Genomic DNA, 23,138 nt, shown 5'->3' with positions numbered 1-23,138 from the left:
TCAAAAATCATAAAAATGTAAAACGTTAAAATAAAAAGAATTACTTTTTTATTAGGCCGCCATTTTGAAACGAGTTAAGATATGGGTCTAATATTTCAGGGTTATAAAGTTCTCATTGAGACCTTTAAAATGAGGTACCACACGACCTCCCTTTCTATTTAAAATTTTTTCTCAAGATGTCGCCCAGCCGCCATCTTGGAATTTACAACTACCTAGTTTACAGTGAAAAACAGTATCTATAGACCAATTTACTTATGCCAAGTTTCAAAAATTTTTTTTCACCCGTTCAAAAAATAAATGGGGGGGGGACTTCAAAGAAAAGCACTGTATATTCAAATGTTAGTTTAAAAACTCATTTGCCACATCACTTCAGAAAAATTGAAAATCCCAAAATAAATGTAAACCGATGCTATTTTAGGCCGAAATTTAAAATCATTGTTTTTCATCAATTAACTTTGAATTCAAAAGCCTTCGTCAATTAAAATGTCTTTATTAAAATCCAAAATGATGTTGCAAACAAATAATAAAAAATTACCGACAAAAAACCTCATAGCAAAAATAATTTTCTCTAAAAAGTGTAGCAGCATACTCGAGCACAATAAAAACCCGAACCCCGTTTCGGAGATACTTGAATTCTCAAAATCCCATATACGACCAAGAAAACAACTTAAAACTTACCCTTTTCCTTAACAAACACGCAGGGATGATCGAACAAGAAATCCCTGAAGGAGTTACAGTCTGGATCCATGTGGGGTTCTCGACAAAGACACGTAGGTTTAAAAAAAGGGAATGCCTGCAGGGTTCGGAGGGCCGCCTGGCATTTTGTAACTGTTATTGTTGAGCACGCAACTAAAAAACAGTATTATTTTGAAAATTTGTTACATTATTACATTTTTGTTTACGTTTTCTTACCAACTTCTGGTCCGCATACTCTCGGAATGATCTCAAGGATAGCTGCGCAAGAGCTATCATTAAAGCAGAGCTGTCGGGCGGTTATACAGTTGAGAATAGCTACCGTGGCTTTCGTGTTTGAACCTGTAAATAATAATTTAGAATCTTAACTGGAATCCCTTAGCTTAGTTAATTATGTGTCCTGTTTCAGTAGAATTAAATAGTATTTGGGGCCTTATGTTCAACTATATAATTAGTTCAGAGGTGTTAATTAATTATGGGTTAAAGTTCGTTAGTGTGATGTATTTAGAGTTGGCTCCATCAGCTGGAAATAATTATATGAGTATGTTAATGGGTCTCTTACTGCAAAAATAATCTTTAACTGACTTATATTATAACGTGTGTGTGCAGGGTTTTAAACTATACAACTTCTTTTTTTTCCCTTTCTGATATAGTTTTTTCCCTTTCTGATCTAGTCTCTACCTAAGGTTATTTATTAGCTAGACTGAGAAGTTTTTCTTTAGCTTGTTTCTGAGTATTTTGAGAGTACGTAAAAAAAATCCAATTGATTTTTTGCTTATTTTTTGACAATAATTAAGACTTAAGAATCATTGACAGTGTCTATGAAACACTGCGTCACGCCTGTAGTAAGAAAAGTGACAAAGTAAAGTAAAAAAGGTGACTTCAATATGATTCAAGGTGTATCTGGGCTATGAAATGCGCTAGAAACCGAAAAAAACCCTTTTACCGCTTTTTCGATCTAAAGGCCTATCGGAGACCTAAGAATCCTTGATGATCGCTATGAATTGCTTCCTTACGTCTATAGTGAGCTTAACTAAGTAAGAAAAGTAAAATTTTAAAACAATTCCAGGCGTGTTTGGATCATGAAATGGGGTTAAAATCGAATAAATGTACGTTTGTACCACTTTTTAGGCGCAAAAACCATAATTATAATTAAATGCTTCTCTAAGTTCATAAGGGTCTAACTATGTAAGAAAAAATTGTTTTTAATCTTAGTCCAGGTGTGCCTAGATTATGAAATGCGGTAGATACCGAAAAAAAATTCTCTCTAACCCCATTGAAGATCATTGACGATCGCTATGAAATGTTTCCTACTGTTTGCAGTGAGCTTAAAGAAGTAAGAAAAGTAAAATCTAAAAATAATTCAAGGTGTGCCTGGACCATGAAATGTGGTAGAGACCAGAAAAAATTGCTTTTTTACCACTTTTTAGGAGCAAAAACCCAAAGGTGTAATTAAATGTTTCTCTAAGTTTGGAGGTCTAGTAAGAAAAATTATATTTAAATTCTTGACCCTGGATCATGAAATACGGTAGATAACAAAAAAAAATTTGTTTTCCTAAGGTCCTAATAAAAAAAGCAAAAATTTTTTTAAAATGGAGATATTTCATAAATATGTACTTCTGAACATTCACCAATGTACTATTTATCTCACTATTTCGATTTGCGAATTTACCTGGTACTTACACTCCTCAACTACGTTAAACTAATATAGTTTACCATAATGAAAGACCTGGATCATAAAATGTGTCTTTGAAGTCAAACTTTTGCCGTCAGCCATCTTCTGGTGAAAACCAAAAGTACGTTGGTAATTTTGAAGTGGCCTAAAGTAATAATAACCTTTTCTGGAGAGTGATCTAATTAATAAGTGTGATTTTATCAGTAATCAACGCTTTATTAGTCGCTTAAATGGCTACATAATGCTCACTCGATAATTCATGTCTTTCATCGATCTGTATAATATGTGTTAAATGGGAAATAATTTATTTTCTGAAGTTTCTACCAATACGTTCGCTTATATTACACGCAGAAGTTAAAAAAAGAAAACCCAATAAAGTTTACTCAACATTAAAAAATTGTTATATATTCAAATGGGAAGCGGCCGTAAAGTTAATCAGCTCTTATATGCTCAAATCCGGGATAGTAACGGACTGTTTAAATGGCCCATAGTGTATAACCATATCCAGTAAAGGAACCCTAGCATTAGCACCAGGTCACAGGCTGAAAACTTTATAAACGGTTAAGGTTAAAACTGTATCATGAGACAATCCCACAACTGGAGGTTCCAGACCCAGGATAAAGGCAGGCTAAAATTATCGCGGACTGACAAGGTTGAAAATCACATACAATAATATTTGCGGGTTCTGCTAGGAGAATAAAGAAATCTTTGAACTTGTATGATGTCACTATGAAGCATTATCAAGGCTTAGGTTTAAGATACGTGCGGGAGTCAGTGTAACTTTTCAATCAATAAGTTTGGATTTCTATTACAATGAATCTCTATAGATTGCGGTAGCACCTTTGTTTATAAAGTTAACCCTAAGTGTTCTCTAACTTAACAATTAATATAATTCTATTCTAGCATTTTAATGTGTTAGACATACATAATACTACATCTTAATACTACATAATACTACATCTTAATACATACATAATACTACATCTCCAGTATATAATATGTTACGGATTTGTAATAATGTCTAGGATGTTGACATATTTAAGTTATATAGTTAGTTAAGTTAACTGTTCTTTGTGATCATCCCCTTTTTGGGATATAACTCACTTTTCCAAACTTTTTAGTTCATTTAAATAAAAATTCTTAATCGATGCAATACATGAAACCTTAATTCCAATTAATGTGATGACGAGTGATGATTATCATAATGATAGATCCATCAAAGGGAGGTGCTCCGCATAAATCGCTTAGTCCCCGCCATTAAAACTAGTGGTGCGCATTTAAATAAGCCGCTCCCCTGCCCCCCGATTAAATCCGCCACTTAAAATAAAACCTTTTGCAATTTAACTTTCATATCGCAAACTAAATGCTAAATATTTATGATCTTTCGCGCGACAAAACATTATTAAGGGTTTTTCCCGTTAACTTTCCAATTGGCAGACGGAACGAGTTTTCTTCGTCGCACGTCTCCCCCCTTTGTCTTAACCGCTTCGCCTTCCCATTAGGGTTTTATCGATCAAAAAAAGTATCTCGGTCTTTTTTATGTCGTCTACGTGCCGACGAAAATTATATGTGTCGAAGGTTATTTTCCCCCATTTTAATAACAACATGGATATATTTTGGTTTATTATGATACTGACCAGTTAATAAACTTTAGTTTGTTTTTTTTAAGGTATTTACTTCCATACATTTTTCTTTTATTTTATTGGTAGCTTAGTTTAGTTTTTTTTTACAGTTTTTTCATTATTTTCTATAATAATAATAATATCCCTTGTTTGCCAACAAAATCGTGTACAGAGTAACAAAAGAATGAATTTAATAATTCATTAGGCAAAGGGATAACCTCTATAAAAAAAGTGTCAAAGATCCTCTTAGTGTGAATCTGAAAAATGATTATATCCTTTACAGAAACCTTTTGACTAAATATTTAAAATGGGCTAAAAATAAATATTTTAAAAATTTATTTGAGAATAACTGTAAGAATCCTAAGGAAACATGAAAAGCCATAAAATTTGCTTTCAATCATAAACAAAAATAACACAATTTAAAATAGGTATTCTAAAGACCTAATATAGGTTACATTAGTAATGATCATATAAGATAAAAATTATAAAACCACTTAATGTGTAACCAGTGCAAATGCAAAGAAAAAATAAAAAAATTACTAGTGGATTATCATAAACTGAACATATTTCAAAGCGTATAATGGAAGAAATTAGCGGAGAAATCAACTCTACTACTAATCTTACAGATATACCTAGGGTGTTTTCGTATTTTCAATATACAGGGTGTTACAAAATTCGATGCTCATATTTTCAGAGTTTTTTTTTCCTATAAACATGTGTCCTAAACTGCTTCCCCTCAGAGCTACAGCCCTTGCAAATTAAATGATGAAAATTTTATATACTTTATATACTGCAAGCTTTTACTCTTGTCTAAATTTTTGTGATTATCACTTATACGCAGACGATACGCAACTCTATATTTCTTTTAAAAAATTTGAGTATGCTAATGCAATTAAAAATCTTCAGATTAATTCAGATTTACAAAATATTTATTTAAAATCTAAGGAGCATGCTCTAAAAATTAATCCTATGAAGTCAGCTTTTTTGATCTTTGATGAGGAGTATCTTCCATATGGTAATCATAGTATATCTATTGGTTGCAATACGATTCCTTCTAAGACAAGTTGCAAAAGTGTAAGTGTTTTATTAGATAAAAAGCAGAAATTCAAAGATCACATTTCATTATTATTGAAGAAAGCCTATGAATCATTAAAAATTATTTATGGACAAAGACATTGCTTAAGTAAAAAAATAAAAACCATGCTTTGCGAGTCTCTAGTCTTATCTCATTTTAATTTTTGTAGCCCTATCTTTAGCCCATGTTTAGATTATGCTGATCGAAACAGAGTACAAAAGGTTCAGAATAGCTGCCTTAGGTTAATCTTTAAAATTTCTCGTCCAAACTGGACATAGGAAAGAATTATTTAAAAGGTCTTTTACTTACAATGTGGCTGTGGCTATGGATAATGTTGTTGACTATTCGTTTTCCTTTGATTGGTATAGGAAAAACACGTGGAATATATTGTTTTCAAGTGAGACTCAGTGAGTATGATCTAGATGCTATTAATTTATTTTATTTCATTTTGAGAAATGGTCGCGAATGAGACTATTTTAATTATTTCTGTTTTTATCTTTGTTTTGTTCTGTTCTCGAGCTATATAAATTTATTTTGTTTTTGTCTTTAAGTAAGAACGTTTTAAACCTATATATATATATATATATATATATGTATTATTTTGGCGTGCTACTTATAATAGTTATTCTATTTTGTCTTGATTTTTTTTCTAATTTAATAGGATATTGGGGAAGAATTGGCATTTAGTTGCCTACCAATACTCCTTTATTTACCAGATATTGTTTTAGGATTATTGTGATATATATGTTTCTTATTGTATGCTGGTAAATAAAAACTGTTTATTATTATTATTATTAAAATCAATTTACACGTCAAATCTTCTGAAATTTTGCAAGTTCCCGTTTTTTGGGTGCTCTTTTCATTTTCCGTCACAAAAATTACCTAAATTCAATTTTAGTGGAGGATTTAGAGGAATTTACACTTCTGATGACTCCTATCTTATGTTTCTGATAGGAAAATTAAAAACTTAGCAACACCATCTAATTACCCATGAAAAAATCAAAAATTTTGGTTTCTTGCATTTTTTCGATACACGTTTTTAAGAAAATCGCTGGTAAACGGAAGAGGAACATTAGTAAACCCAATTACCGTGACTGCTTTAATTTTTGTCAAATCAAATTAATCGTATCGAAAAAATGCAAGAAACGATAATTTTAGATTTTTTCATTGCTAATTAGATGGTGTTCTAGATTTTCAAAATTCTTATCGGAATACAGGGAAACTAAGATAGGGGCCATCATGGGGGTAATCCCCCCTGCATCTGTATTTACACAATTTTTGAGTCGGAAAATGTCACAAGCGTTCAAAAAAACTCAAAAAATGACTCAACAAACAAACAGCAGACAAAAACGAAAGTCAAAGTAGTCAATGTTTCAAATAAACGATTTTCTTCAAGGAATTTGCGCGAGCTGTGGCTCTCAGAGGGAGCATTTTACGATACATGTTTAAAGGCAAAAAGTCTTATTTTAACTCCAATAATACTAGAAAGTTTAAGTTTTAAGTTTTCTAGAAAAATTACTGTGGGGTTTTGTACTTTAGTACATACAAAAACCAAACAAATTAAATGCATAATCAGAGTCACATCCTCAACGTACATTGTTCTGTGTTGTACATTTCTCCGTTTTCAACAAACAATGACAGGGTGTGTATCTTTAATCTACTGAAGTAAAGTTTACAGATTCCGTAGGTCAATCCTAAGAAGCAACTCCACTTACTAATGCCCATAGACAGATACCATATGCCCAGATCGACTGTACCTGTCCAAAGTAAAATAGGTAAAGAGAAACCTCAGACACTACATCTGACTGTGCACTGGACCACACAAATAGAGTTGCTGACAAAGTAGTATTCCTTGAAAAAATAATCAACCCCGTTTTACTAAAGGTCAACGACTGTTAGCTTATTGTCTAGACATCAGGTCTCCATGCGCTCCACTGCAGTTTAGCACCCCTCTGAGAGTTCTATCGTTGTTTTCCTGGTAACTATAATTGATGTGTCATCGGCGAATTGATAAATCATATCAGAAGGGAACTGGTAACTACTCAGGCAAACCATTGACATTAAGCACAGGTCTCAAGATTAAGCCCCGAGGCACACCTCTCCTTACAATTTGGGGTTGAGAAAATGTTGGCGAGGCACAATGTCACACGTATGTTCTATATAATTTAGATGATGTACCCCTGAAGCTGTATCGTCTCAAAATGTCCAGCAGTAAAGAATGGCCAAACATCTCAAAAGCTTTAGACAAATCGAAACATAGTTCAGCTACTGTAGCCTTTTTTAAATCATGATATATTGTATTGAATTGTAAATTAATGTTTATTTATTATTTAATGGTAAGAAAATTTATAATTATTTGATAGATAATACTTTAAATACTTTCGATATAAATGATAGCGGTACTAATAGTCATTCTATTATTTATTGGAATCGTTTTTAGTATAAATGTTTAAATAGGACAAAACTCTATTAATAGTATATAGGTACTAATTATCGCCCAAATTTATATTAAAATAATACTAACTTTAAGACTTTCGCAATTCAGAACACGTTCAGATGAAATGATGACTTGATATCCCATTACTGAAAAATATAATTAACGCCAAAAGCCTATTGCTTACAACCAAAAAATACAGGGTGTACCATATAAAAAGACAAACAACTCCGATTGTAGGACTAGCACCAATTACTTTCTCTCTTTGGAAATTCTTTAAAAGAGTCATTCAAGTTTAAGCTATTCCCAAATTAAATTTTTTTCTCTTCTTTCTGTATCCTAATTTACTGGATGTCCCGAATTGCAGTGTCCAAACTTTAACAGGGCATCCTGTCTTCAGAAAAAAACTTAATTTTCTTTATAAACATATATCGAGAAACGCTTTGTTTTCGAAATACAAGGTTTTTAAAGAAATGTTTTTAGTCATAACTTTTTTATTACTTGAACCATTTTTATTAAATTTGGTGCACGGCTTTAGAGTAAAAAAATGCATTTTTTGATTTGAAGTTCTAATAAGTATTTTTGAAAAAAACATAATGCGCCACCGCATTTTCTAAAAACAAAAATTATTTCTAAAATCTCCCTTCTTTTTCTCGTTTTCGAGTAAAAAAATAAATACCATCTGTATTCCAAGCCCAAATTCTTTACACCTAGTCCAATGTGAAACCGAGATGACTTATTAGCATTTCCACTTTTTTGGCCTCTGATAACTCTTAGTGAGGCTCCAGAAATCCATTAGGATCCTTACGTAAATTTCTGGGTCTCATCAGTATCTCCGATGAACAAATCATTTTCAATGGCACAGGTTTGTAACGTCATAACATTCTTTAATATTAATGGAAATATCCTGCAATCACATTAAAAATGGTCACAAGACATACAAATAAAACATTAAAAAAAAGGCTGACCTCGTTTTACTTTCTTCCCTGGATACATTTTTCATAAAAAACCTACACCCTACACTCAAACCCATTACTATTTAAAAATTACTCAAATATTTCTAATAAGTGGTTATATAAAAAGAGTAAAACTTACATAAAATACTATGCAAAAATTAATATTGTGAGTGAGCGGTTTGCGTGTCCCCCTCACTAGTCATTGTGCTAATGGCAGGAGTATGGTCTAACTTTTACGCGAGCCAGATTAAGTTCTCGATAAAGAGCCGGGCAATTTTTGCAAATCATGCCACACGTACACAAGCCACGAATAAATGTCGTAAGTGAGGGAAAAGGAGGGAAAGGGAGGGAAAAGGAGAGTCGACGCTCAATGATTTGCCGCCCTTTTTTTACCAGAAGAAACCGGAAGTAAAGCGTACGGATACGTTTGTATCGCTGTTCGGCAATGTTGAAGTTAATTCTTTTGTTTTTAAGGGAAAAGTGTGAGCTTTGGTATTAAAGCAGTTTATTGGTATGAGTATAAGAAATATCCCTGAAGATATCACTAGAATTTGGCAACATGGTCAGGTCATTGGGAGACAAACAATGTCATAATATTCAAATTAGTGAAGCTGACATAAACTTACAGTATAACCGAAAAGACCTAATCAGTACATTTATTTCTGTGTTTGCCATATACTAAGTAGGTAGATAGCTATAATACTATAAATTAAAAATAACGCAAATTATAGGTTAGGCTGCGATTAGTGCTATAGATCAGGCATTTCATCCATAGATCATCTAAATGTTATGCATTGATAATGACATGTCAGCCGCGTCAAGTGAAGGGATAACCAGCGTATTTATTAACCACTTCTCCAGTGTCTATCACTCTAATAAGGTTATTCTTAATAGCATTAATTTCTTTAAAGATTTTGAAGTTTTTATCGATATCCTATTTAATCAGTTAGCCCTGGCTGAAGGTCAATGTTCCTACATATTCTATACCTTTTTGGTATACTTAGTTGGGAACAGCATAGACTTATTAAAAACGGATCTATTAATATCAATCTTTTGTTACGTACAAGTTTCATTTTAAGAAATATGGAGGAAGTGAAAATCGACTCTGTCTATACTGATTTCTTTAAGGCCTCTGACAGAGTGGATCCCAATCATTTGGTCACAAAGTTGCTTCTTTTGCTTCTTTTCATTCTCATCCAACCTATAATTTTATTTCTGATAAGACACAAAAGGTTAAATATAGTTATTTCCTGTCAAAATTGATTAATATGTTATCAAGGGTACCACAAGGGTGACAATGTGAACCTCTCTTGTTTCATTTTATACCTCAGTTTATAAAACACAGTTCAATTCTTATATTTGCAGATGTTGTAAAAAGTTTTCGGCGTGTGAGTAAAGGAACCATATTTTCCAATTATTCCATTGATCAAATCAGCATTGGATAATAACCTGTCATTTAAAGACCATATGTCAGATATTATTTCTCTTATTAGATGCATAATTCCTATTCTCTGATTTCCTAATTAGAACTGCAAAAGATTTTTCGAAGCACAAGGCACATGTTCGAAGTATTCTTGAATACTGTTGCAATATTTGGAACCTTAGTTATAAAACTCATATTGATCCAATAAAACATTTCCAAAACAAGTTTATTAGTTATAATAGACATGAATAATATGGTAAATTAAAATCATTAGTTGATGTCGACATTTTGGAAGGAAGAATAGTAAACTTTGAAATGACTGACATCACTTCTATATTATCTATAGTAGTCGATTTACAGCAATGATTATTATAACCAAAATTGAAATTAATTCAAATTATAATTTTTGGATAAACCGTTCATGAGACATGACCATTTGAAATTTGCTTCTCGTCAGCAGTTAACTGTTTTTAATTAAGGTCCAATCTTATTTACTTTAAATAACAAAAAAAAAGTACTCCAAACGCCTTTGATAAAACTCTTAAAACTAGGTGTGTTTCTGACTCAGTTCGTACTTAAAAATCATGGTATTATTCCTATATGGATACAAATATTAATTTATTAATCAATCAATAGATGAAAAATACATAATATAGATTACGTAGATGTAGATATACATATATTTATCGGCACCTAGGTGTCCTAAAATGTGCCTGTTAACAGGATGTTTGATATTATACATGATTTATCATAACATGATGCTAATATATTCACTCTACCTATTCAGTATACTAAAATAAACTTAACCTATATGAATTCAGACTTATAGTCCTGACCACTCTTAAATAGTTCTTTAATTTTTTTATTAATTGTATAGATTCCTTTTGCAAGATTTCTTTGTTTATCTTAAATGTTTTTTTAGTTACTATTCTTAACATCTCTTGGAATTTAATTGAGTATTTTTGGTGCAAGGTAATTTATAAAACGGTTAATTGAATTTGTGTTACTCTTTGAAATTTTCAAGTGCTCATTCATGTTATGGTAAGTACTATGGGTACGTGTTACAGCATTATTTAGTTCAAGGTTTTCGTGGACAAAGCAACAAACTTCTAAGAGGTAAACTGATCGGACGTCAAAAATATCAATGATTTTTAAAATGTAATTTTGTAACACATTTTAGGGTTCTAAAAAGTTCTAAAATAGTCCACCCCATACAACAATGCTGTATCTAATTAATAATTCAACCAAAGATTTATAAGCAGCCATCAACAAATTCGAATCCAGAATTGAATGTTAATTGATAATTTTTTTATTTTACCCACTCTAATTATTGCACTGTCTTTTACATTTTTCCCAAGTTTTTTAAGAAAAAAACATTGCCATATACCGTATGAACTATTATTAATGTATGTAATAAACAGTAAAGGTCCTAAAACAGTTCTCTGGGGTATTCCTATTTTTATTTTTAAAGGTTTAGCTAATGTTTTCTCAATTTTGAAAAATTGCCATCTCAGTTACATAACTTTGAAAAATTAACACTGGGCCTTTTACTCCATTTGAAGATAATACGCTTAAGAGTCGATCATACGGCACAGTCTCAAAGGCCTTGCCAAATCTAGGAATACTGTAATACATTTTTAATTTTTTTTCCAATTTATCTGTTGTACTTAAACCATTAAGAAAACTATCTCTCCTTAAGACTTTTCTCAAAAACTTCTCCAAAATGATTTATTACACTAATTTGTCGACAGTTACTTTTATCTTCGGATTTAACAATAGACAAGACAATTGATATTTTAAATTATTCAGGAACTTTTCCTGAGGTAAATAATAATTAATAATATTAATGAGGGGGCGAATTAAAAATAAATGTGCTTTCTTAATAATAGAAGAAATAAGGTCATTCATCCCTGGAGAGCTATTGTTCTTGATAGTGTTAACTCGTTTAATTATTATATCATTTTTATCCACTGGACTTAAATAAAATAATTTTGACGGGGCCGTATTTGAGTCTATTTCAATTTGTTTTGTTTTATTGTACATTTCAAGTCCAATGTTAGTAAAGTAGTTATTACAATAATTCTCCAATTGCTTGAAATCCGTTAAGGGGATGTTAGTTTCATTATTTGCAATAGGTAGTGTATATTTTTTAATTTTCTCACTGACCCTTAGTATCTCCTGTTATAAATCTGTATACTCTTTTAAGACTAGTTCCAGCAGTTTCAATTACCGATTTATGATAGCTATGTCGTGTAATGAAATGTAAAAAAAGCTCGATACAATTCCCTGCATAGGTCAATAGCTGCGAAAGCATTACGTGACCACATCAATTATTACAATGCATTTTTCTATCTAATAGAATCCCTGTTTATTTTTATTAAAGTAAATATGAAACGGATTGAAATACCACAAGTTTTCAACAGTAAAAAAACATAATCCCCCCCTTATGTTTTGGCCAAAACCATAATTGAAATTCTCTCCACGCGAAAACGCTTTTAAGCAAGGGCTTTTGAAATTAATACGTGTTAAATTAAAACATCACCTGGAATAACGGTGAAAATTACTGCAAATATTTGGAATACACATGAAAAGACTTTGAATTCTAAAGAACAAAAGCACTATTTGAACAATCCAGAGAAAATACAAAATGGCTTTAGATACCAAGAGATACCCAAAATAACTTCAAAACTCTGAAATCAGATTCAAAATTACTTATATTGGACTTTAAATACTAGGAAGAAATTTAAAATTACTCCAAATATATAGAATTGATAAAACCCTTAAAACTAGGTGGGTTTTGACTCAGTTCGTATCTGAAACACATTACATCATTCCTCTATAGTTTGAAATTAATACGTTTTAAAAATGAAAACCATATTACATTAACTTCGACGGCTAATGGCAAGATCAATATTTAGGCTCTAACGCAGCGCACCTATATGTGAATTACAAGGGGGAGGGGAAAAAACAATTCGAATTTCGAACTCTATAGGCTGGGAAACTACCTGGTTCTTTGCACGTTTCGCTTTTAATAAAAGCCGAGAAAGTTTTTCTTCTAACTTAGCGGGGATAAATTAAATTGAGGGATAATTTATGGTTATGGCACCAGAAGCGGTAAGAAAAAAAAAGTTCTTAAAAGCGTAAGGGAGTTTTGGAATGTTTTTAGTACTTAAGTTATTTTTCGTTCGGAAGGTCGCAAAATAAAGTTTATTTCGCCAAGCAGCCGTGAATGCTCGAAACGCCAATCATATTTCGCCATGCTTGTTACGAATTTCATCTTTTGGGGAGCCATTTGCATCAAATGATCTGAGATTGGAAGTAATGAATACAGAATCGGAAGCTGAGAGCCTGTCACTCTCGGATATTGCCAAAATAAAGGGCGAGAATCGCTCGAAGATAATAATTTGAAATGTCAGTGGGGGTGCGGAAGGAACGAACGTCTTCGTTATTTTATGTAAGATTGTTTCTTTTTGATGTAGTATTAGGTTAAATGGGCATTTTGTTGTTATTATAAATAAATATGAATAATGCGTTTATTAATAGTTTTACATAATATTGAAAATTTATTTATTTTTTTATATAAATGGCAATGAAAATAGTATGTTATATAACCTATAACAAGGAAGAAATAAGCAAAATTCTGCACATGATATGCAGGGTTTCCCACTTAATATGGATACAAGCCAATATCTTGATTGTTTGTTGACTGATCTTTTTCATTCTTGGTAGGAGAATGTATGTGAGGTGTGCGGCTTATAGCCGCACATATTTTTTAAATCTAGAGTAAACTATCTTTAAGACACTATTTATTTCTAATCTGTTAAATTATATTGAATCCTCCTTACCCGAGTAAGTATCATTCGAGTTTTCAATTTTTCTAATGATCATGGACTAGTTTAATAAACTTTATTTTTGATAACATTCGACAGAAAAAAATCCAGTTGTGTGAAGTCTGGAGATCTAGGTGGCCATGTTACAAAAGGAATATTGCTATATCAGATCAATCCATTTAGCTTGAACATTTTCATTGAGCCATCTTCTTACAGCATTATAGATCAGCATTATAGATCAGAGTGTCATCTAGATAAATATACAAGTTCTCTCTATAAATCATGAACAGCATCCCAAAATTCATTCTGCTTACTTTGCTACTCTGCAGTCTTACATGTTATAATCTCGGCCTAAAAAAAATGGCTAACTACCTAGATAACTAAAATTCAAAAATATCCATCTATACTATATATTACAAAAAAAATATTAACATTACACATCCAGAAAAAGGTTAAAAACAAAAAAAAGAAGAATAAGAAAGAACACAAACAAATACATTATATCTTTAAAAAAGTGATAATACTACTGCCCAATCGGCTAAATAGCTATCTATATCATAAAAACATTTATTGGCTAGGAATTCCTTTAACTTTCTTCGAAATATCGAAACGGTTTTGCTAATCTTTATATCATTCGGTAATTTGTTGTATAGTTTTGGACTTATTCTTAATACAAATTTTTTAGAAATAAGTAGCTTACTATGAGGCATGGACAAGTCATTTCTAGAACGAGTTGGATAATTATGAAAACTACCATTAACAGTAAAGAAATTAAAATTTTTAAAAACATATAAGCAAACTTTAAATTCGCGGGACCGTCAAACTTCTATATTCCCTAAAAAAACGTCGTATGAAAAAAATAGGTCGAAGATCACCGCATGTTTACTTTCTCAGAATACTGATTTTTGCAATTAATTACTCACTGAGGATTCTCATTATTCGAATATCTAATATTCTAAGATGGTACTGTCCTGTTGGTAGAAAGTGTCGCCTCATCAGTAAATATTATTTTGCCAAATAGACTATGGTCTTCGAAAAATATAGCATGCATGGTTGGACAGTAGTCTATTATTCTTTGATCATCACCTGTTTGTAAAAACGTGTGCAAAAACTTGAATTTAAACGGTCTAATTCCATTTCTTTTTAAACATCTTGAAACTCGTCCGCCTACTATCAATTACTAATATAATTAAAGGTTGGATTCAACCGGAAATAATTTAGAATTGAATCCTGTTGGTAATTTCTGTGCCTTTTTATTTTCTTCTGTACCGCCGAACTCCATTGATCAAACATAGAATGCTGTTTTCTTCATAATTTGCCGTTAACTTATAAATTAACATTATTATTTTTAATTAACTTTTAGATGGATTGGTCTAGTCGCATTAGTCCTTTTGTAGTATGGCCCCTTAGGTCTCCAGACTTTACACCTCTGGATTTCTGTCTGTGTGGTGCTGTCAAAAATAAAGTTTATAAAACCATCCACGAACATTGAAAACTCGAATAAGACAAACATATGAACAAATTTCTAGACAAGAGTTACGAAAAGTGTGCTTAAGAAATAGGAAAACTCATTAGAAATTATGGTGGTTTGATCAAGGATTTTGACTTTTAGTCTTTTTCCAGTGACGTCATAAGAATGCACTTAAAAAAATAAAAATATTTTATTTTAATGACATTAATACAGGGTATCAATATTCATCAAAATTAGAACTTAAGTATCTTGGGTAAGGAGGATTCAATATAGTTTAAGAGATTTGAAATAATGAATATTCTAAGTTAGTTTTTTCTCGAGTCGAAAAATACCAAACTTTATTAAAACGTACGTCTATGAGGTATCGGATTTCTTACACTAGGTAAAATGTCCGCCTTATAAACATACAGCCTTCTACCAAAAATAAAAAAGATCGCTCAACAAGAAACCAAGATATTGATTTATATCCACCTTAAGTGGAACACCCTGTAGACTATACCTGCTATACCGATATGCATTTACATATTGTTACTGACCTGATAAGTCTGTCTTTATTTAATACATTTCTGTATCTGTGTCTATATCTAAAGGCTGAATGTATCGAGAATTCTATTGCATATAGACGAGAGTTCAGAATTATGAATGAGAAATTTGTCCGATGAATGAAAAAAGGGCATTTTACATACGTTTAATATAACAACATAACATTTTTTCTACTACCGAAGGAAACAGAACAAAATTTCAAATTACTTTACACACTAGTGCGTAAAAAGTAAAACTTTATAAACCCTGGGAATTGTGTAAAGAGTACTTTACGCACGGTAGTAGAAAAAATAATTTAAACGTTCTTATCTGCTGACCATTGATCAAAAAATAGAAGGCGTTATTTAGTTGCCATATATCAGTTTGGTATATCGATATTTCGGAATAACATACTACCACTTTTGATAAAGTCTTTTTGCATTTGATTACAATTTTCATTGCAGGACTTCTTGACACAACTCCTCTCATAACGCTTTTTGGATTTTTATGGTTAACTATATACTCTTGGCCAATATTCTTCAATATCTTGTTCACATTCTTTATACAATTAGACTCGTTCCTTTTTCTCTTTTACCCTTTCTTAGCAGGCTGTCTCGTTTCCTTGATCACTTCTTTAAAAACTAAATAAATAAATTCCCAATTTTTATTCACTTCTATGCGCAGAACTTTATTTTTAGTCAACGACTCACCCCCTACTCCTTATGATTCAATTGTGGCACAAAGTTGCAACGTGCAATAAAACTCTAATTGGGAGCTGTCAAAATTATCATTCAATTCAAAGTTCTCAAAATTTTCGCACGTTTATTCTCTTCTATACGCAGAATCTTATTTTGAGTAAACGGTCATCGGACTCACCTCACATCTCATGGTTTAATTGAAGCAGAACGTGGTAACCTTTAATGAAACTATAGTTGGAGCCTCTTATTATAATTATCACAATTCTCAAAAACAAATTCTAACAACAATCCTATACGAGGAAATAGATATTTATATAGAATAATGACATCCATCTCAATTATTAACATCAAAATAAGGCTATACTCTAGGACATTTTTCCTTGTCCATATTTCTTATTTTTTTAGACTTTTCTGAGCCAAATGACGTTAAGTCAATACTAGTTTTTTGTCTATTTTTACCTGACCTTACCTCACCATAATAGCTGTGACATAACCTGGAGGAAAAGCTCCTGGTCCTATATCCAATGTCCTGATATCCAATATTGTGATAAATCTCAAATCTGAAAATAAAGAAAGCATAAAATTCATACTTTTTATATGAGATTTATGCTTTCTTTATTTTCTTTGTGATAAGAGAGTTTGAATGTCATATCAAGGTTCTTGACTTCCGAAGCAAAATTTTTTGATGTACTAACTTTGGAGCCCTATAACTTTATTCCCATTGATTCTATAGCTTCGCAAGGGTAAGTTGTAGAGAACTGAATGACCTTCATTTTTTTGTACGACTTATCTAGAAAACCAAATTCAGCTTTCTCCTAAAAACTGCAAAGGCTGGGTATACACATTCCGGTGTATTACAGTTTTTAAGTAAGTTTACTACTGGACATAATATGAGAAATAATAAAAAGAAAAAAATCATCATTAATAATTCAAAATCTCTATAACCGATTAATGACAATCTAACGACGACTAATAAACCTGCCCCAAAGCCACTAATAATTAAAAGAGAGATTCTTTCGGAAAAGTAATTAATACCTCAAAAAGTTTTCACTAGCATTACCGACCCGGTTTGCGACTTAATGAAATTTTATAAAATTTCATCTGAACATTTCAAAGCGGATCCGGGTAAGCGCTTCCTATTAATTTGTTTTTAATTGAGAACAAAACACTTTCTCCGGTTGCTACCTGAGAACGTTTCAGGTTAGTTTTAATTGTGCTACGGTATAACAATACGGATGCTACGGCATTTTATTTTCTCGAAAAAATAAGCGAAAATGACTTTTCAGTCCGTTGTGAACCATTTCAGAAATGAATTTACAAGGAAAGTTTCGTTGTTTAAAGAAAATTGACATTTTTGTACGCTCCAGTAAATCGGTGAAGAGAAGTTTTCATCAGTGAGTTTATTAAATAGGTAGATCAGTGATACAGAGAAGGGTAAAGACGTAAATTAAAGGCTGGAATAGGTCAAAGTGCCTTTCAGACTTACCAGTTAGAAAACAATAACACCCGTTCTCTCTTACTCATTTAAACTGTTGGTTAAAGGGGTGAAACGTTTACCTTTTGCTATCTTTTGGAACTATCATTTTTAAAATAGCGGATCTGGAGTTTATTTTCCATTATTCAAAAATTTACATTACATGACTATAATTATACAATACAATCATACATTAAGATCATTAGCCAAATTAAAACTTTTCAGGTAATGAACAGGTTCTACTAGCAATTGAAAATCAATTTTCACATAAGCTAATTGTAATCGAACTAAAATCTGATCTTAGAATGGTATTTAAGGCTCAATATTATGTAACCCAAAGTTTCTAAAGTATTATATTTCCTACCAAGGTAATAATCCTCTGTACTTAAAGAAATTTTTTTTTCAAGCATCTGAAATCGTAATTTTGAAACAAGTACTTCAGATGCTTGAAAAAAAAATGCGTCGGTTGCAGGTTGTAAGTAAAAACGGCTCTTTTCCCGGAGTCGCTTAAAAAACGTTTGTTTAATAAAATGATTAGACGCCTATCTCAGGATTTTTCTCGAAAAAGACTTTTTAGTTGGAAAAACTGGGTTGAAGTTGTAAAGATTAACATTAAAAAAAGTATTTTTTTCCTTAAATCATAAGCCTGTATCTTAAGAATCAAAGGGGTCAAAGGGCTGAAAACTGAAATGCATAATGGTCTAATAAAATGATTGGACACCTATTTTAAGATTTTTCTGAAAAAAAATTTTTTAGTAAGAAAAATTGGGTTCAAACTTGACACCTATTTCAGCGTTTCCCCAAAAATGTATAGTATTAAAGAAATAGTGGTTTTTTGCCAGTAACGGTTTTTTTATTAATATTTCGCTAAGTCCATAACTCGAAAACTAGTAAAAATTCAAATTTCAAAATTTGTACACGTATTCTCCAGATAATTTAACTAGATACCTATTTCAGCGGTTACCCAAAATTATACAGGATATTGAGAAAAAAAAATTATTTTTAAAAAGAATATTTTTTTGTAATTCCACAAAATGCAAATAATTCAAAATAAAAATTTGAAAATTAATATATGTATTCTGTAGACAATTTAACTAGACTCCTTTTCCAGAGTTTTCCCAAAAATATAGATACGCCATTTTAAAGAAAAAGTGGATTTTTGGAAGTAACGATTTGTTTTATTAAAAATTACACAAAAATCCCATAATTCAAAAAATCACTGAAAATAAAAATTTGAAATTTCGACAAATTCTGCAGATAATTTGACTTCATACAATTATACCAGCCAAAGAAAAATAAACGTAAAGGAAAAAATCAAATAAAGTAGAGAAATAATGAAGAAATTAAAGAAACGCACGGAGAAACGTGACAACCCTTGAGGAAAAACCTTAATAAACCTGTAAATAAAGACACAATGTCCTTGATTGCTGATAGCAGGCTATCCAGCCTGGATGTTATAGCTTATCAGTCATGCAGTGACCTGGTGGAGTAAATCAGAACAAAACCAAAAAGATCATTTTTTCCCTTAGAGATTGTAGCCATAGTCAACAGTCTAGATGGAGTTGTAACTTTCCTTGGTGTCACTCTGGATTCGGGATTGACTTGGCAGTTCGATATTGGGGAATTATCATCTAAATTATCAAGATGTAGATTCCTAATACGAAATTTATTAACCTCATCTTTTGGATACTTTCATTATGTAAGAACGTACTGTTTATTTAATTGGGGTCATATTTTCCAAATATTTGACTTACAACGTACAGAAGAAGAAGAACATAATTAGGAAGACACTGCACATGAAAGGAAAAGGAAGGATAACCTGAGTACCTAATTAAATATGCCTTTTACTCTTTTAGGAGAACGTCCGGTCCAACTTTGCCGACCTACTGTGGCCTAATTGATTTATGCCTTGTGTTGTGTATTACGTTCAGTTGCATTGTTAGTTTTGATTTTAGACATACATAATTTTAAGTCACACGTTTTATTGTATTTTTTAGAAGTATGCGTTCGCATTTTATTTTATAATTCTTAACTTATGTAAGAGTGGTTTACTTGTTAACACTAATGAATGAATAAAAAAAGCGCTTAACCTATGAAGGAATCTCTGTTGGCTGTTAATGTATGGGTATTTTGGCACTCAAAAAAGAATTTTGCTAGCCGTGTATAGTGTGTACAAGGTGACGACTACATTTTTCTTGATTTCTTCATAAATTGGTTAAAACTAAAAGCCTCCCCTATATGGCTATAAGACTTTTCTATCTCGGAGAAATTTGGTTCAATCCTGTAGAACACGCTTCAATTTACTCTATAAAATACCTAAAATAAACTATGACTCAAAGCTCATTTTACTATACCTCAGTTAAATTTCTAAATCAATTCAACGTAGGTCTTTTAATATGTTCAAACGTAAAATGGAACAACAGCTTCTGTAAAGTTTAAGTTTGTGCGTTTGTTTTCTTTATGTACAAATATGTAATAATTTTTTATGTTATGTTCTGCAATGTAAAACTTGTTTTTTTTTATCATATTAATTCTCTTTATAGCTTATTGCATCTTTCTAAATACTCGACTAAGTTTATATTTAAACAGCATTTTTATTTATTTATTTACTATTTATGACAAAAAGTACCACCCTGAATAAAATTAGAAATAAAATCCACAACAAGAATCTATATTTTATTATTTAAAATTTCTCATTACAGAAGTACTTCTAAAAAGTATCGTTAAAATAAATCTAAATCCTATTGGGACCTTACCTGGTTTAGGTGCCAATGAAGTAAGTAACGGCTCAGTAGATGTGTCTTCTGTGGTAGTTAAATCACAACATTCACGTTCCGGATATTCACTACATGTGGCTAAACTAACGAATATGGCTAACAGCCATAGGCTTGTTTCGGCGCGAAACATGCCCTTCAGTATTAACGGGGTTTCATGTAAAGTTACATCGCCTGGATATATCCTCGTTAAGTCGGCAACCGATCTACGGATTAATGTAAACTGTGAATAATTCATTTATTAGGTCAAGTGGTGGACGGCTCTCGGATAATTGATGTGGTGGCTGTGGTATTTTGTAGTTCGCCTTAGCCTAGTTTTTCGTTTCTTTTTTATTAAGTATTCAGGCGTCAATGTCGATCGGGTTATGCATTTTTATGCTATTTTAAAATTCTCAATATTGATTTTTTAAAATTATGTGGAATTGAACTTATGCAACGAGTTTTATGCTAGAAATTCCAAGATGATTTGATTGGAGCGAATTGTGAGAGAGAAAATAAGACTGAAGATGAGGGCAAATGAAGTGAAACATCGATAACCAAGTTAAGTATATGAATCAGGTAGCTTAAAATAATTTTGAAAATAAACACATGAAAACAATTTAAACCATTTTTAGACACAAAGTCACTAAGCAAAACTAAACTATTAAAAAGATGAAAGACGCACTTTAGCACTTCTAGTAATAAATCAATTTTTTCTGCATTTTCTCCTTGGTGCTCAGAAAGTGAACGAAAGGGGGTCACAAATAAATGCTAGACCCTTCTGTTAGGGTACTTTTTGAAGTGTTTCACCTCTTAACGTGTAATTGAAAATTGTAGGATTTTTATTTAAGGTAAATGACATACAAAAATTATTTTGCAATGCCTGGAAATCATTTACTGATTTAATCCGAAGAAAACCTCTGAAATCGTAGACAAGCAATAATCCCTTTGCATTTTTAATATTGCAAATCAAATCATTGATAGCAGTCAAAAATAAAAGTGGATAAAGATTGGAGTCCTGTGGAACACCACAAGTACTTTTCAATGCACATATGGCTGAAATCTACAACTGAGGTATGACTGAACTAGGCAAGTGGTTTATGAAGATATTTATTTTGAAATTGCATAGTGTCTCACTCTATAAAATGCTTTCTGCGTATATCTATAGATAACATCAGCCTCGGATTTTCCATTGATAGCTTCAAGAACCCATATTGACATGTAATGCGACCAGATATTATATCAAAGATTTTAAAATAGAGCTAATAATAATTATCGGGCAATGCTTCTTAAACTCAGAGCTAGATTTGTGAATAGGAATTATTATGGTAATTTTCCACCTATCTCGATATGTTGAAGTTCTAAGAATAATATTCAAAAGATATCCTGATGGCCTCAACAAATTATCAGGGCAACCCTGTAATACATAAGCTGGAATACCATCTAGATCAATAATCTTGTTTTCATTTAATTTTATTAATAGTTTCTCACTGATATCACTGAATCTCTCAAGAATTTCACAAATGTCTAAAGCATTTTAGGATTTTTTCGTAACCCAGATTCTACGTCTCTTAGGTAGTTGATGTAGACAGCTTTGACTTTAGTTTTAACAGAAGCTCTTATTGAACGGTATCTAGATGTTCTTGATTTAAGACACAGTTTATACTTAAGCTGGATAATCTCAATGGTAAATCACACTGGGTATTTTTCTGACATCACTTAGGTCTAACCAAAAATTTTATTAAAAGTGGAATAGAAAGCCTCAATGTCTATGTGTAGTATATACATATAATATGTGAAAGAAATTGTACATCAGTAAAAAGTTTTTTTTAAGGTTAAATTGGGTAGTTGAGGAACCTCACAATACTTGATTACAGTAGTTAATTTTTCAGTATTTTTTATTTGACTGATTTAAATTGTTTATTAAAGATCATTCAGTTGTGTTATATGTTTTGCTTTTGTACTATTTCTTTCAAATATGACATAATCACTAAAAATGTTTGAAATATTTTTTTTATAAAACATTTAATTTTTTTATTAATAGTATCTCTCAAAAATTCTTATCAAAGAAGTTTATGAAAAAATATCATCCGAAGAAAAAATCAGCTTCGCTTTTTCAGAAAACTGCAAATGATATGGCCGGTTTCTATGCATTAACGTACCATATACTTTTGAACATTTAATTACGTTATAGACAATTAAACATTTATATTTATAACTTCAAAAAATAAAAAATTGTGACCTAAAAAGTCTTGCTCAGTAAAATCTATTAGATGCAGGGACGTATTAAAAAGTAAAATTTTAAACAATAAAAATACCTCAGCTCTGATATATGAATATAATAATTATAGAACATTTTTCTGAAGAAAGTAATAAAAATTACTTATGACAAATTCAACAAAAATAAATTTGAAGAGGACGTTCTTTACCTTTAAGAGAAACACCTAAAGAAAAAACAGAAAATTAACGGGAACGGGAAAATATCGAAAGTTTAGCAACGTAGCAAGTCTTC

General features: G+C 31.3%; 1 protein-coding gene across 6 annotated transcripts in view; it reads right to left on the bottom strand.

Moving 5' to 3' along the window:
* LOC126743654 (uncharacterized) overlaps nt 1-23,138 on the bottom strand; it is a 116,016-nt gene that overhangs the window by 49,220 nt on the left and 43,658 nt on the right. For 5 of the 6 annotated variants that reach the window (XM_050450849.1, XM_050450853.1, XM_050450850.1 and 2 more), the window contains exons 2-4: nt 20,630-20,853; nt 913-1,035; nt 679-849 (exon numbers count right to left, since the gene is read on the bottom strand). In XM_050450849.1, coding sequence (XP_050306806.1) covers nt 679-849; nt 913-1,035; nt 20,630-20,780 — 445 coding nt within the window. In that variant the 5' untranslated portion in view covers nt 20,781-20,853. The remainder of the gene's footprint in view (nt 1-678; nt 850-912; nt 1,036-20,629; nt 20,854-23,138) is intronic. The other variant, XM_050450851.1, reaches the window with a different exon arrangement.

The sequence above is a fragment of the Anthonomus grandis genome, chromosome 13 (assembly GCF_022605725.1).
Source record: "Anthonomus grandis grandis chromosome 13, icAntGran1.3, whole genome shotgun sequence".
Classification (NCBI taxonomy): Eukaryota; Metazoa; Arthropoda; class Insecta; order Coleoptera; family Curculionidae; genus Anthonomus; species Anthonomus grandis.
Note: the sequence above shows the minus strand (reverse complement) of the source record. Positions and strands in the feature narration are given on the sequence as shown.